General features: G+C 34.2%; 2 protein-coding genes across 7 annotated transcripts; one reads left to right on the forward strand and one right to left on the reverse strand.

Annotated features, from left to right (window-relative positions):
• The first annotated feature begins 534 nt into the window (after positions 1 to 534).
• On the forward strand, positions 535 to 5,036 carry LOC137808558 (phosphatidylinositol/phosphatidylcholine transfer protein SFH13). Of its 2 annotated transcripts, none has more exons than XM_068609725.2 (14): positions 535 to 872; positions 976 to 1,246; positions 1,325 to 1,424; positions 2,257 to 2,523; positions 2,666 to 2,743; positions 2,826 to 2,930; positions 3,023 to 3,072; positions 3,149 to 3,248; positions 3,331 to 3,426; positions 3,537 to 3,650; positions 3,739 to 3,892; positions 4,168 to 4,553; positions 4,632 to 4,721; positions 4,815 to 5,036. In XM_068609725.2, the coding sequence occupies exons 1-14, from the start codon at positions 755 to 757 to the stop codon at positions 4,824 to 4,826; spliced, it is 1,941 nt and encodes a 646-aa protein (XP_068465826.2). In that variant the 5' UTR covers positions 535 to 754; the 3' UTR covers positions 4,827 to 5,036. The 2 variants fall into 2 exon arrangements, 1 of the variants encoding a protein (XP_068465826.2); XR_016519331.1 differs by having other exon boundaries at positions 587 to 872; positions 3,331 to 3,454.
• Positions 5,037 to 7,981: 2,945 nt separating this feature from the next.
• On the reverse strand, positions 7,982 to 16,108 carry SUA (suppressor of abi3-5). Of its 5 annotated transcripts, none has more exons than XM_068609726.2 (16): positions 15,907 to 16,108; positions 15,520 to 15,633; positions 15,263 to 15,303; positions 14,170 to 15,019; positions 14,011 to 14,082; positions 13,819 to 13,911; positions 13,661 to 13,740; positions 13,408 to 13,546; positions 13,139 to 13,226; positions 12,968 to 13,059; positions 12,775 to 12,843; positions 11,652 to 11,831; positions 10,875 to 11,046; positions 9,435 to 10,364; positions 8,667 to 8,845; positions 7,982 to 8,371 (listed from the first exon to the last, which is right to left on the reverse strand). In XM_068609726.2, exons 2-16 carry the CDS (start codon positions 15,565 to 15,567, stop codon positions 8,186 to 8,188), a joined length of 3,219 nt encoding a protein of 1,072 aa, XP_068465827.2. In that variant the 5' UTR covers positions 15,568 to 15,633; positions 15,907 to 16,108; the 3' UTR covers positions 7,982 to 8,185. The 5 variants fall into 5 exon arrangements, with proteins under 5 accessions (XP_068465827.2, XP_090155953.1, XP_068465828.2 ...); XM_090299827.1 differs by having other exon boundaries at positions 15,222 to 15,303; positions 15,907 to 16,085; XM_068609727.2 differs by having other exon boundaries at positions 15,520 to 15,778; positions 15,907 to 16,080.
• Positions 16,109 to 16,330: the final 222 nt, after the last annotated feature.

Genomic DNA, 16,330 nt, shown 5'->3' on the forward strand with positions numbered 1-16,330 from the left:
AAATTATTTTATTAATTTTTAAAATCATATTTAATTTAATTAATATAATGATTATTTTTTTTACTATTTAATGAATTTTTTTTAGTAGTGTGTTATTTACAATATACATAAAAATGCAGAATCAATGTATAATTTATATAAAATATGTTTTACATAAATTCTTAATTAATTTCTAAAAAACTAATTTAGAATCTAAAATATTTGTAGCTAAATCAATTTTACCTAATTTAAATACTAATTTAAAAATTATTTTAAATTTTTATTAATAATAAAAACCATTTTAAATACAAATAATTTGTTAATTTTTAAAATAATATGTAATTAAATTAATATAATGATTAGTTATTTTTAATTATTATTTAATTTGTTGTAGTGTGTTATTTGTAATATACATAAAAATGTAGAACCAAATTTATAATTTATGTAAAATATATTTTTATTTTATTAAAAATGATTTGGTTTGAGTTTTTGTGAAATTTTGTTAAGAAGAAAGTGTTGAAACTAGAAAGATTGGATCTTTACCATTGCATGCTTGTTTTCCACACGTGTCAAGTTATAGATGTGTAGTGCCTATACTGTGCTCTGCAGAGCAGCGTGCTGGTCTACACATCCTTCCATCACATTATTTTTTTTCTCTCTCTCTTTCTCCTCACATCAAAAAAAAACCTCATATATTCTTCCGGTGAGATCCACAACCTCAACACACACATTGTCGTTTGTCATTAAATGTTGTCCTTTTTAATGGCTCCTATGTATGCATGAACCTGCAAACATTTACCCAAACACCACTCTCATTATTAACTTTCTCTTCTCTCTTACTCACAACTCTTTTTCCTTCCTTTTCCACCTTCAACACTGTTATCAGATGTCAGGTATGCAAATGCAGTTCAACTCAACTCCAATTTTATACCCTTTTTAATTTTATTTCAGAAGTTACGATTTTTTTATGTGGGTTGTTGTTGTTGTTGCTGAAAGGGGTGGAAGAAGGGGGTGGTGTTGAAGCTGAGAATTGGGAGGAGGAGAGAGGAAGGTTCAGAATTGGAAGCTTGAAGAAGAAGGCCTTAAACGCTTCTTCCAGATTCACCCACTCGCTTAAGAAACGAGGGAAGAGGAAGATAGACTTCAGGGTTCCCATTGAGGATGTGAGAGACGCTAAAGAGGAATCTGCGGTGCAGGAATTGCGTCAGAGACTGCTGCAGAAGGGGTTCATGCCTCCCACCCATGATGATTATCATGCATTGTTAAGGTCTTTTTTCTTTTCTTTTCTTCACTTTTTAATTACCTTCTCTCACTTCTTCTTAATGGGCATTTTGGTCGGTGGTAGGTTTCTTAAAGCAAGAGACTTTAACATGGAGAAGACAATGCAGATGTGGGAAGAAATGCTAATTTGGAGAAAAGAATTTGGAACTGACGCCATCCTCAAGGTAATTTATTAAGGGTTTGACTATTGTGTGCTGGATAAGGGATTTTAATACAGTACTCAAAACTCAATAAATGATTCATTGTTCAACCTTCAGTGCTAGGTAGGAAGTTGTTTCAACCTTCAACTTAGTTCATGGGATACACTTTTGTGCAAGTCTAAATATAATATTTAGAAAAAAAGTTTTGTGCTTTGCAATAACTATTTGAAAAAACTAATTTGGGTGGACCAACATGAGTCCGTTCTTTCTATTTTGATTTTACTTACAATTTCTTAATAATGACTATGAAAATATAATGATTAGCTAAGTGGGATTCATGAATTCAGCGACTTTGAGCAGATTAATGTGGTGTTTAATTGTGCGGCGGATTGGTTAGGTGGTTTTGTTTTTTTCGCTTGTGGGTGTCGGTTAACTCTTTATTGGCTATAGGTCCACACTTCTATTGTCAGAATCAACCACTGATAGTCATTTCACTCTAAAATTGAAGAAATAGTTGTTTTTTTTTCTACATTTTCTGAAACAACTTTAATTAAAATTTTGACACCACAGGTGAGTTGGCAGATATTTATGATATTAGTTTTGATTAACTCAAATTATAGCCTGGTCACATCACAGATTGACACATTATCCGATTATTTTGACTTCCTGGTTTGGATAATGCAAGAACTTGTATCTTTATATAAAATTAGTTCTTTTAATTTTTCTAAAAGCAGATTCGTACGATTGTGTGATGTTTGTGTATTTTAGAACAAGCATGAGTTGTGTATTGTTAGGATAATTTAGTGTTGAAACATGACTTGGTTGGTTGAGTCTAATGGTGTTCTGGTATCTGAAGGATTTTGAATTTGAAGAGCTGGAAGAAGTATTGCAGCATTACCCTCAAGGGTATCATGGAGTTGACAAGGAAGGTAGACCAGTTTACATCGAAAGGCTTGGGAAAGCTCATCCAAGTCGGTTGATGCGTATAACCACAATAGATAGATATTTGAAATATCATGTTCAAGAGTTCGAGAAGGCTCTGCAAGAGAAATTTCCAGCATGTTCCATTGCAGCCAAGAGACGGATTTCATCAACCACAACAATATTGGACGTGCAGGGCTTGGTAAGTTGTATCACTCTCAACTTTTTTTCTGAAATTATGTGGTTATGGTTTGTCCTTAATCAGCTATTTCTCAATTTCAGGATCTTCCTCAGTTTTATTAGTACATTTTTCAATTTTTAACTTGCTGCTGTGTGTAACACAGGGAATAAAAAATTTCTCTCCTACTGCTGCAAGTCTATTGGCTGCCATCACAAAAATAGATAACAGTTACTATCCTGAGGTTTTCATACTTCCCTTTTCCAAAGCAATTTGTCTTCCACTCCTCTTCCTGTGTGCATAAAAATCATCAACATACTTTGCAGACATTACATCGAATGTATATCATCAATGCTGGTCTAGGCTTTAAGAAGATGCTTTGGCCTGCTGCACAGAAGTTTCTTGATGCGAAAACTATTGCAAAGATACAGGTGAGGGTATAGCTTTTGGTTTGTAAGTTGTAACATTTCATATTTCTTTTCATGAAGTCCTACTGATATTATGTACTAACCAAAATTTGCAGGTTCTTGAACCTAAGTCTACATGTAAATTACTTGATATCATTGACTCTAGGTATGCACTTCTCATGCTGCCGTTTAATTTCTAATAAAATTGTTGTTTAATCTATGGTTTGTAAATATCTATGCAGCCAGTTGCCAGAATTTTTGGGTGGCACATGTACATGTTCTGGAGAAGGTGGATGTCTTAGATCTAGTAAAGGGCCATGGAATGATCCTGATATCATGAAGGTAATGTTGCTTTGCTATCTCTTGTTTTTGTATATTTTATTGGACTTGTATCGGGAAGATAATTTAGGTGTTTTGATTTTAGTTGGTTCATAATGTGGAGGGAACGTTTGTGAGAGAAAATACCCAAATGTCCAATGAACATCAGAATTCAGACTCTTTCTGGATACGTTCCCAGAAGGCAAGTCTCAATCTTCCTGACATGGATGGTTAGGATTTCACATATGATTCCTGTATATATTATTTACAGCTAAAATTATATGTTTTTCACTTCCTTTTCTCATCTTCCAGGGACAGTGCAGCGATACTTCAACAGCAGAGTCCGGGTCAGATCTTGATGATTCTTTTTCGTCCATCAGTCAAAGCAGATTCACTTTTCCTCGTTTAGCCCCAGTTCATGAAGAAGTTAGTTCCAGAACCTAGTCTAATTCATTTTTCTAACCCTTGTTCTTGAGCCTTTGATCATTCAGAAGACTAACTAACTCCTCTGCAGGTTAGAGTAGCAGATAACTTCTACAGTTGTGATGATAGTGCTTCTGCAGCTGAGAAAGTGCTCCAAAGTGATGAATTTCACATTACTCGGGATCAATCACTGCAAAATGATGATACAGCGAATATTGCTTGTATGGAAAATTCCGAAGATGCAGGTATCGTTAATGTGTGTGAAGTTACTGAAGCATTTTTGCGTAGTAACATGAAAGCTTTTATATAAAAAAGTTATTGGAACATTTGTGTGTTTTTATATATATTATGTGGAAACCAAGTTGGAAATATTTGTATGCCTTACTATATGTATACCATTTGAATCTGGAAGTTGGAAACTCACCATAACCATCGTTCACATTGTGTCTATTTCACTAGTGAGTATATGTATATCAGTATTTTCATTCACAGGTTTAAGCAAAGTTCATTCTTTTTACAGGTACTTCGGTCAGAAGTTGGTTCAGCTTTGTTAAGGAAAAAGTGGAGAAAACAAATATCTTGAATATGTCAAGGGTGCTTATCTATTTTTTGGAAAGATTAGTGATGTTCTTCCGCAGTTTAAGATTAGAATTCTGGAGAACACAGAACAATATTTACCCATCTGTTGCCATGGAGCATGAAAACAATAGCCTTACAGCAGCTAGTGAAACAGTTTCTGAACGGAATCATATTCTTCAATTCACACAACGACTTGAGATACTAGAAAAAACATTTGGGGAACTTAGCCACAAACCTGCTGGCATACCTTTGGAGAAGGAGCAAATGCTTATGAGTTCCTTGGATAGAATCAAATGTGTTGAGTTTGACCTTGACAAGACTAAGAGGGTATTTCTCCATACTTTCATCATTCATCTCTATGACTGTTAACTATGTAGTATTTTACAATTTGTGCTATTAATGCAGGTGCTTCATGCTACAGTGATGAAGCAGTTTGAGATTGCAGAGCTGGTGGAGAATTTGAGGGCATCAAAGAGTCAAGTAAATTGCTTTTCGGTAATATTCTACACTTCAACATTTTATATGTTCCAATATTTTATACTCCAAACTCTTCAGACAAATGATTTGATTATGTTATTTTAATGATAGGTCCATATTTGAAAAACACAATGATGGTGTCAGTTGAATGTTATGAAGCTTCTTCAAAAAAAAAGTTGTTCATGTTGAGTTATGAAGCAATTCTATGGGGCATTGGCATCAGTAAACTTTGTAATTAGCTTTAACATTAATGGGTTTGTTGTTATAGTTTTTAACAAGACATCTACAACATCATTAGATAGTGAGTAAGCATGACCAGAATTTTATTGCTGATTTCGTACTTCATGTCAAATTTTTCCTTTCAAATCTGTTCTTTATATATATATATATAAACAATCATTAAAGTTTGACACCATTTATCATCTGGTAATCTTATATTTCCGAACTAATCCCATTCCTCCCAAATAAATTTGCCCAGAATATTATTATAAAATTAATTTGATATTGAAAAATGAATAAATTTAAACTAAGAATAATTTAAAATATTAATAACATTTGTTATTGATAACATTTCTTAAGCTTAAAAGAGACTTACTTGGTTCAGACTTTAAAAAGAATTTGATAGATTATGGTATTATCGTGGTTATTGCATTAATCTACATCATTTTAATAACATCACACATACATTAATAATCATTCACCCTTCCTTCGCTTTAATGGAGACAAAATTAACAAAGAAAAAAGAAATAAAATTTCAATAGTTTTTTTCCAAGTTAAACGTTTTTCCTGTTTTCTTCCATAGTTAAATTAAATTAATCTCCTCTGTTAAACAGGATGAACATGGGGAAGAAATAGTTCTCAATGCTTTGTATACTCATTTGTACGTATATTTATACATGGTGTAGTTTTGTTTTCAAATCCTTTATCTAAGTTGTATTCCAAATTTATGATAGAATTTTGATTTAAAAATAAATAAAAAACAAATCCTGCACTTTTTGTTTATGGGTAATTTTGAAATTAAAAAAATTATAAAGGTACATAAAGAAACTATGGATGTGGAGGAAGAAATTGGCTCATGAATTCACAATTTCAGAAGATTAAATGCGAAAAATAAATGTTAATTCAAGGGCTGTTTCTTCCTGCATTTCCATACCTTCTTGTGCCACCCCATAAGTTTTTCATATTTCAAAAATACCCTTCTCAATATTTCGAATTATATAATTTGAAAGTCTTTTTCTAAATCCAGAATTAGCTTCTGGATTATGTAATCCAGAAGTCTTTTTGTTATTAGCTTTCGGATTACATAATCTGGAAGTCTTTTCTATACATAAGATTAACTTCCGAATTATGTAATCCAGAAACTTTTTTTTTCGGATGTATTATTAGCTTTTGGATTACATACTCCGGAAGTCTTTTCTAAATATGAAATTGACTTCCAGGTTATGTAATCTAGAATATATCCAAATTACATAATTTATAGACTTATTATTTTAAATCCAAGAGTAAAAAAAAAGGATAAAATGATATTTTCATATTTAGTATGGGGTGACACAAGAAGGTATGAAGGTGTAGAAAGAAAAAGTCTAATTGAAGATGCCATATTTAAGCCCCCTTATATTTTTCGGGTGTGTGGGTCAGATACTTTCTATCCCCTCACGACTCATCCAAATTAAAAATATTCCTAAAACTATTCTTTAAGGATGATTATAAATAGACTTTTTCTTCTTACACCTCCGTACCTTCTTCTGCGACCCTCATAATAAAATGTAAAAATATCATTTTTTTTTTACACTCCAGATAATCCAAAAATGTTATTGAGATTTATAAAATCCAGAACTCTTATATTTAAAATAAACCTATAAATTATGTAATCTAAATATATTTCGGATTATATAATCCAGAATTCAAATTCATATTTAAAAAAACTTTCAAAAAACTAAATACACAAAAATTCCATTTTTAAAAATGAAAAAATAAAAAAAAGTAAGTAGACCTAACCCGTTGAATTATATTTATATCTACTATTCTGATATTCAAATTTGATAAAGATGAAATTCGAACAATTTTTTTTTTCCGAAAAATAAATTTTTCTATAAGATTCTATCTAATCTTATAGAAATAATAGAAAAATACATTAATTATGTCTTCCAGATAGAAATAATAGAAAAATACATTCAATCCAGATGTAATTCAAAAGCTAATTAAAAAATATAAAGGGGTGTCTTCATTTTGGAATATAAAGGGGTGTCACAGGCATGGAGATGGTGGCTGTTTATTAAAAAAATATGGACATCGAATTTATATATGTCTTATTTAATATAATAGCTAAATATTTCATGTCTTTAATGAATATTGAGTTCATGATTCATAATATTTATTTTATTGCAACTTTTAAAGTATTTATAGTTTGATTTTATAAAAATATGTAAGATTATGTATATCTTAATATACGCACACATAATCATTAACATAACACCTAAATGGCTTATGAAAAATATTAAATAAACATATTCGTATATAAATGAGAACTTCTCCCTAAGCTCTTCATCGCAAAACGTCCTTTTTTAACTGTACACTATGACTTGTAACTTTGAATAGACTTCAGTAACCTTTTAGTTCCTATATTAAAGGCCAAAAATCAAGTTCATCTTAGATTTTAAAAAGTTTAATTTAACCCCAATCTTTTTTTTAAATTCAATGTAATAATTCTAGCTTTTTTTAAAAAATCAATATAATAACACATAATTCAATATACTCTACAAGCTGAGATAAATCTGTTTTAATAAAATCAATCTAATAAAAATCACATGAATCATTTTAAAACAATATAAAATTTGGGACCATATTGAAAATTTTAAAAATCTACTGAATTGGCTTTTGACCTTTTAATATTAGGATTAAAAATGTAACTAAGCCTTTAATATATTGATCCAGATAATAATTAATCATTTTCATCTTGTTCTGAATCCTGGATAAGCACTCAAATACTATCCGTCGTAATCTCCAACACAGAGTGTCGAAATTAACAAACATCAAATATCATTTTAATATGTTACTTGGTGTAATACATGGTTACCAGCTAAAGCCATAGGGATTTGGCTTCTATAAAACATATATTTTAAGGGAATTTTATTTTTGAGCCAACACCTTAATGATCATTCATTTTTTTAAATCTTCCGTAGCCCTGCAAGTAAAAGGCTTCTTAATAATAAAAAAGAAGTAAGAAAAACAGATTCAGTGGCAACCACACACAGGACAGCATCACTTGTATTCAAGTATAAAGGCAAAAGAAAAATGGACTGGCATTGCAATACTCTCGTCAGTGATCAACCAAAGCAAATATCATGCTACAATTTGGGCTAAATTTCAAAAATGAAATTCGAAATTGTGCTGGCAAACTAGTGTTTACAATAAGAATATTTAAAAAACAGCAAAGTAACAATATATTATCGAAGCTAAAACCTACTTTATGTGCTCAAACCTTAACTGTCTGACATCTCCCGAAACCTGGCAAGTGCTTTTTTATGAATAAGCATCTTGTAACTGTCACCTGCCTGCACCTCAAGGCTAGGATCCAACTTCTTCTGTTGACTCCCAAGTCCTGCCCTATGTTCTGTGGCTTGTGCCAGGACAGGCTCTATCATTCCACTTCCATCTTTTCCTAGTCCCTGTGCATCAAATAATCCATAATACAGGGAACACCCATAATATAGAAATGTTAGAATCCTTCACCAGATATGTTGAGAACCAAATTTGCAGGGGTATCCCATCCAATTCTTGAGGTCCAAACATTCTAAGAAAAGAAGGTATCTAAACTAGACGAAAATATTATCTAGGTCTAAGTATTAAATGTCCCTGAAAAGAGAGAATTTGAATACTGGAACTTATTCAAAATATAAACAAACAACCTGAATTAAAAAAAAAAAAAAAAAACTATCTAATGCAGAGGGAACGAAACGGTACCAATCCTTCCTGCCAGCCCATGTTGCGAAGCATCCTATTACCGACATTGTTTTCATCAATTGCTTTGTCTGCCGTAATCACCTCGAAGGTATCAATGTTGACATCTCCAACTACACGTCCACCACCAACCCCAGGAGGGAACGGCATTGTATCACCCTTCCTTGATGCAAAATCTCGGTCTTCAAGAATACATATGGTAGAAACAAATATTTTCTCAAAATGTCAATCCACATAGTAAGCTACCAGTTTACCTATTGTCTTGCAAACTTACTATTTGGTTATTTTAAACTTCTAAACATTACCTAATATTTGGTACTAAAGATCAACAACTTGCTACAACAAAACTTTAGAAGTACGTTTTGGCCAATGGAGTATTAAAATACAATACATAATTCTACTATATTTTAAAAATAAGAGAATTTACATGCACACAATTTTAATTTCCTAACCAGGAAAGTTTCTTCAATTTCCTCTATTATAAAAAAAAAAAGATTATTGCTCACACCTACTATCACCCCCAAATAGTAAATACAAATTCCCAAAATATATGTAGCACGTCAATGCCTTTCTTCACATCTAATGAAAAACTAATGCTTCCTCTACTCCCCGAGCCTTTTTCACCAGAGATACCAGGCAATGCTTTGAAATGAGTAACTAACAACTGGCAAGCAAACACTCTCTCTTCATCTCAGCAGTTTTTTTTTAATCAAAAGTACATCAACAAAAAAGTAATGAAACCGAAACCCATTATAAATTAAGTAGTCTTACTTGAATCTCCAATGTCAAGGTCAGCCAAATCATTTCCAACTGAAGATGACGAGCCATACAAACTCCTCCTCTCAGCAGCACGATCCCGGTAAGTTGACTGAGGTTGTTCCTTATGAGCTGAAGAAGGAAGAGGCATTTCCGAAAACCTTCTTCGGCCACTTCCAATTGTGGCAGATGGTGTATATGAACCCAGGGCAGATACATCGGTTCTAAAGGGAGTAGCAACTGCATGTGGATCAACATTTGCTGAAGATGAACTAAGCATAGATGATGCAACAGATGTAGAACCTGAATAAGTATCTGATTTAGCAACCCCTCTTCCTGAGCCCCTTATGACCCCCATCACAGTGCCTCCAATACTATTACTAACGGGCCGTGGCTGTGCCTGAGAATCAATAGCAGCAACCTGGGCAAGAGTTGTGTGGATTCCTGGATTTGAAGCATTAGAGTCCCTTACCATAGTCTCATTTTTTGACTTATTCTTAGCAGAATGCCCGGCAGAATATGACCTATCATCGACTGAAACAGAAGGCTGATTGTCTTCCAGAGCAACTCTAGTAGCCTGTCCTTCATGGCTCCTCTGCTTCCACATTGTCAATACATTGTTCATTTTTTTCTTGTTTGCCAGAATACTGCTCTTTGATGCGAGTTTTATTTCCTTTGATCTTTCTTTTTCTTTCGTCTCTGCAGCTAAAGCAGCTGTAGCTGCAGCCTGGACAGCATCTGCTAATGAAGCTGGCTTCTCAACTGATGTAACAGTAGTAGCTGGAGCAGAAATGACCTTTTTACTTCCAGTACCATCAGACGTTTTAGGAGGTTCGGACTCATTATTAGGTGCTTTATTCTGATTTTGATCAGTGCAAGGTATGTACTGCTGAGTTTGGTTGTCATATGAATACCAAATCCCATTATTACCATCATAGTAAAGACCTACACATAACAATAGTATAGAAGATCAAATAAAAAAAAAAAGGAATGCAACAATTTTTTACCAGTCTACTAGTGTTTCCAAGTCTTGATGCTGAAAAAAAGGCTAAGCCACACTTGCAAGCTCCATAAGCAACACTTCCCATAGCACAATACTAGTGAGTGTGTGTGTGTGTGAAACAGATGGAAACATACTAGGTAAATGGGAGATAACAAAATTTTGCAGCCTAATCCCGTCCAACAGAACTCAATTATACAAGAAAAGGAGAAAAGGTAAATACAGGAAAAGAAACAGCCCAAAAATTGACTAGCACACAGCACCAATAAAATGTAGTTGTTTTCACTTCAACATCCACGTTTTAAATAATCTCCAAACCTACTTTTGGCTAATTAGGAAAAGGGGGCCCATGATGGAAAAACGCTTGAGAATTACTTCCGAAGCAAACAAAGATGCTTTTGAGAAACTTTAAGATAATCATAGGCTTTTCTGACTAACTTAACCAAGATTCATACCAGTATTTCCATCATAGTAAAAACCAGAAGCAGCATCATAGTAATAACCCGATGCTTCATCCCAAACAAAGCCCGATTGTGGAGCACCAACTCCAGTGCCAGGTTGCTCTGGACCAGTAGATAGTTTGTCATCTGGATTATATTCTTTCGGAGCCCATCCTACTGAATCATACTGAAGATTGTCGAAAAGCAAAAATAAATAAATCAAATTTATGATAACTTGACAGCATATCAGAACTATAATAATGAAATACTGTAGTAAGAAATACAAAATATTAATGTGGAATATTCAAGGAGATCAAAAGCATGTCTTGCAGGATTCCCCTCCACAAGCAAGTCACAATAGACATACAGCAAAACACATGGGAAAATTTAATTACCTAGGAGCTGTACTGTACACCAAAATTAGGAACCAACTTAGAAAAGAAAAAAAAATATTAAAGCTTAATAAAATTAAAACTCACTATTTATTTTTCCCATTTAGTGATGCAAACCCTTCAGACATTTTACAAAACCAATTTTTAGTCTGGCCTAACATAACGAAATTAGAACTTACTGTTCATGTTTCCCAATTAGTGTTGCAAACCCTTCAGACATTATACAAAACCAATTTTTAGTCTGGCCTAACATTATTTAGGAACCAAAGATTTTTCACAACCTATGCGATACCTTTCTCTGTTAAGGCAGAATCACTATTATTCACCTTCAACAATACAGAGTGTCTTCAACCATGTATAAATAACTATACAAAATTCATGATATAGAAGAATAAAACACCTGTTGGGCAAATGTTGCAGCTTCAATAGCAGCAGCCGCAAGACTGCTTGATTGGGACGTTCCTGATGTTCCTGACCCAGGGCCCAGGATACTTTTTGCATATGCCACTCTTAGAATCTGCCCATTCTTTTCAAGCATAGTTCCATTTGTTGCCTCAAGAGCTTTGGTAGCGTCTTCCACCTAAACAAAAGTATTATGTCACATTAATATCTACCAAAACACCTATTAACAATTATCTTCTCTTTGTCAGTCTTCCTCCCTCTCCTTTTCATCTAGAAAACAACAAATGCCTAAAATGTAAAAATGAATGGTATCATTCGCAAAGGACTCCAAGATGAAACACAGACAGGTTAGCTATTACTAAATATAAACAAATATAATTGTACAAACTTGGTTGAACTACTACTTAACCACTTATTCAACAAGATATTGTTACATCGGAGCTTATTTTGATAAACTTTGAGCTAGAAGCTTATTCACAAACTTATTCAATAAGCACTTATTGATAAACTTTGAAAAAGTTTCTAAAAACAAGATAAACAGAACTTGTTCTGATAAGCCTTTTGGAGGATAAGTCCAATGAAACCTTTATCTATAACACTCAAAGAATTTATTAGACAACAAAATCCAATAAACCCTAAACCCTATAAGCTTATTCACAAACTTATTCATAAGCACTTATTGATAAACTTTGAAAAAGTTTCTAAAAACAAGATAAACAGAACTTGTTCTGATAAGCCTTTCGGAGGATAAGTCCAGTGAAACCTTTATCTATAACACTCAAAGAATTTATTAGACAACAAAATCCAATGAACACTTCAAACAAATAATTCATTTCAATCAACGAAACCAACAAAGTCCCGCAAAACAAGGTATACATGCACTCACTCCAGACCATTTTACAGATACACTAGATGATATTTAAGAAGAAGATATCATTAAATGATGTAAACTAATGGCCATGTAACTGTGTAATGACATTCTGAATGCACACAGTAAGTTCTTATTAATCATTGCGTTGTGTGACAGTATTAATCTTTAAACACCAGGAAGACAGCGAAAGAGAGACCAATACAAAAGTATGCAACAATAATTGCTCAATTATTAAATGAGTGGTACCTACCGAATAAAAGTGCACAAATGCAAATCCCCTTGAGACATGAGTGAACTTATCTCTCACTAGACGCAGATCCTGTAACAGACAATAACTCTCCTTAGCATATAAATGGCAAAATAAACAACAGCGAACCTGCCCCTCCAACGAATAAAAATAGTCACAGGATTGATTAACTAGCACAAGGATTTAGTAATCAAACCTTAATTGGAGCATGTTTGGAAAACTCATAGCGGAGCATTTCCTCATCAGCATTTTCATCCAATCCTCGGACAACCAAAACATGAGTTGGACCTGATTGCAGATATACTTACTAATTACAGAGCATCAATAAAACAACAATCTCCGGAACAGGAATTATACAAATACTTACCAGCTTCCAAACCTTTTTTTCCAGAAGCTGTTGAATTTGATAATGAAATATCTGCTGCAGGAGCATCGTCAGTTCGGGGCTCATTACACTGCAGTAAGAAAATAGCACTGAACCAATTCAATGTCTGCACATATGTACCCATACTCATACCACGATTGAAAATGGGTGGCTACTCTAAATTAATTATCCAAAAAGCATTAAACATGCAGAAAATCTACAATTCAAAAATAGTAACAAGATACAAAAATTATGCAGAAAAGATTATGAACCTGATAGCAGGATGTCCGGCGTGCAAAATTTATGTAGCCACATACAGTGCACATCCAATCAGATGGAACCGTAATGCTCTTATAATTATGACCTGATTTCATAGCTCCATCTGGACCAGGACCTCCTGTTGGCTTACTACTGCAATAAAATATAGCTCAAAATGTTAACATAGATCAGATTATTGTAATTAACAGCATCCAGATATAACTTAAAAGTACAAACAATTGGCAAAGCCCTAAAAAAGAAAAATACCTATATTCAAAGAAAAGCTTTCTGCCATCGACAACAAGACCATCGTCTCCTAGTTTGTCCATCATTGCTTGTGCAGCTCCCTAATCCATAATAATTTTACTCAATATAACATTCATGAAATCATGATATATAAATTAGAAAATAAAGATGATAAATACCACAGAAGGAAAATCTATAAATGCAAATCCACGAGAGACGCCAGAATTTCTCTCCTTTATAACACGAACGTGACGAAGGGGCCCCCATTCCGCCTAAAAATCATATAAACAATGATACCAAAAGGTAAAAAAAAATCAAAATCTACCATAGTAACTGATGAAGCTCAACAAAATAAATTAAGTATGACATACAAGGATTTGGTATAGATCTTCATCGGTTGTCTTCTGCGAAAGACCTTTCACAACAACGGTTGCAGATGGGGCCTATAAAAACAGCTTTTACTTCAAATTTTCCAACAGTAATAAGATGATCACTGAAAATATAAAAGGAAAACACTATTTAGCACGCACCACAGAATAATGTTCCCGCTGTCGTTTATCATCACGATCCCTACGTCTTTCACTCTTATCATATCGACTCTCAGTATAGCTACCTTCCCTATAACTTCTACCATGGCTTCGACCTCGAGGGGACCTCGATCTTGGATGGTCATCATATCCACGAGACTGAGATCGGGAATGAGAATGCGAGTGAGAATGGGAACGGGATCGAGAACGTGAACGCGAACCACGAGAATGTGATCGTGAGCGTGAGCGCTCGTGCCTCCTACTACTACGAGGACTCAGATCTCCTTCCCGACTATGACCTCTCTTATCACGTTCCCGATCACGTGATTCACGTCGCCTCCAATTACTGTCTCTTCTACTACCTCTTTCATAATCAGAATCATAACTATGCCGACCATGATCATAATCCCTGTCATGGCTATCCTCCCTACGATGATGAGAGGAAGCCCTGGACTTGTAGTCATAATCTTCATAGGCATAATCATCACGTTCATGTCCTACAAATCTGGCAGGCTTATCATATCCTCGGTCACCATAGTTTTCAATGCCGGTATAGCCATCCCGAAACCTTTCAAATTCTGGGTAGGTGTCAATCTCACGATCCCTGAAACCATCTATCTGATTATATGATTCATGATAGGGCCTCTGAAAACGTCTAGATTCTCTGTCAAGTGGGTAATCTTCATCATAACCTCTTCGTTTGGATTGACTCCAGTGGCCAACAGGAGGTGGTCCTGGCGGGAGGTAGGCATCCCTGTCCAAAATGTCAGGGTGGAAATTATTTCTCTGATAAACTGGATCCCTTGGATACCTTTCATCTAGAAACCTTCTCTCATCATAGGAACCACCAACCCTGCCAAAAATATAGGGTAAAATGGGAGGAAAGAAAAGCTAAAATTCGACATTGCACGACAATATAACTAGATTAACATTTTGCATAACAAAACACAAAAGCATATCTCAATTATACAATCATGATGTACATACCACACCACCAACAAATTGGAAAACAAATCCTCAAAGACACAATTTTTTACCCACAGGTTTCATATTACCGTAGTGGTGATGATGATAAGCATGAAGCAGTTGCACTCACCGGAAGTTGGGCTCGTGGACGGCGCCGTATCCCTCAAGAGCCTGTGGATTCAAGAGAATAAGCTATGTCAGGAACAAATAATCAATGGTGGGACGAGGGTTAGGCAAATGGAGTCCATATCTGACTGCCCCCACAGCTAGCTTTCTTTCACAATTTCTCCGATAAAAAATCAGATTGAAACCCTAATAGTAGTTTCTTTGAATAATGATCCCCATATTCCATATAGGTGAATTATTTAAGGAGGAAACCACAATTACGCTGTTATTATCCCAGCCTTGATGCAGAGCATAGCGACCAGGATCCATTTCTTGCCAAGCCCACCGTTCCTCTCTCAAGCAATATTGTCTCAAAGTCAATACCTTTCTCTCTCCCTGTAATATATGCACAAACAGATTCAGTTATCCACCATGAACCAACAACCTTTACCACCTCCTGGGCCCTCTCCTCCAATCCAACAATTACCGTCTTCCAAATCCTCGCTTTATCGACACATCATGAAACCCATCACCTCTATAACTATTTTCGCAATTAATCAAACATTCCAGCATTTAAAAATAATCAAAAATTCATGAATCCACAATCATAAAAAAATTTCTATCGATCATCGTCGAAAAAACAAATAACGCGACGGTTAGGGTTTTTACCGATGATTATGGCGGATCTGGGGTTTTGGCGGCGCGCAGATTGCAGAAGGAAAAGACGAAAAATGTGAGCACTTGAATTGGATTATGGGTGGAAGAAGAATGAGGAAGTAAGAATAGTGGCAGAGCGAGACTCTTTCTGTGAGTTACATCGATGAATGAATGAACCAAGGTTTCATCTCAAAATCCACCACGACCAATTTATAATTTATAATTAATAATTAATTCTTAAATATTATTTATTTATTTATTTTACATTTCTGAATATTGTAAAACCATCGATGGGATATTCTTAAACCACGTGTTTATCTCACCTCAATCACCACTACTGCGTGTCTCGCGCATTCACTATTGTAAAATCGAATCTCCCTAATTACAAATGTTACCCAATTTTGTTAATTAAGGAATTCAATTATTATTAGATAAA

Source organism: Phaseolus vulgaris, chromosome 3, assembly GCF_051622355.1.
Source record: "Phaseolus vulgaris cultivar YP4 chromosome 3, ASM5162235v1, whole genome shotgun sequence".
Lineage (NCBI taxonomy): Eukaryota > Viridiplantae > Streptophyta > Magnoliopsida > Fabales > Fabaceae > Phaseolus > Phaseolus vulgaris.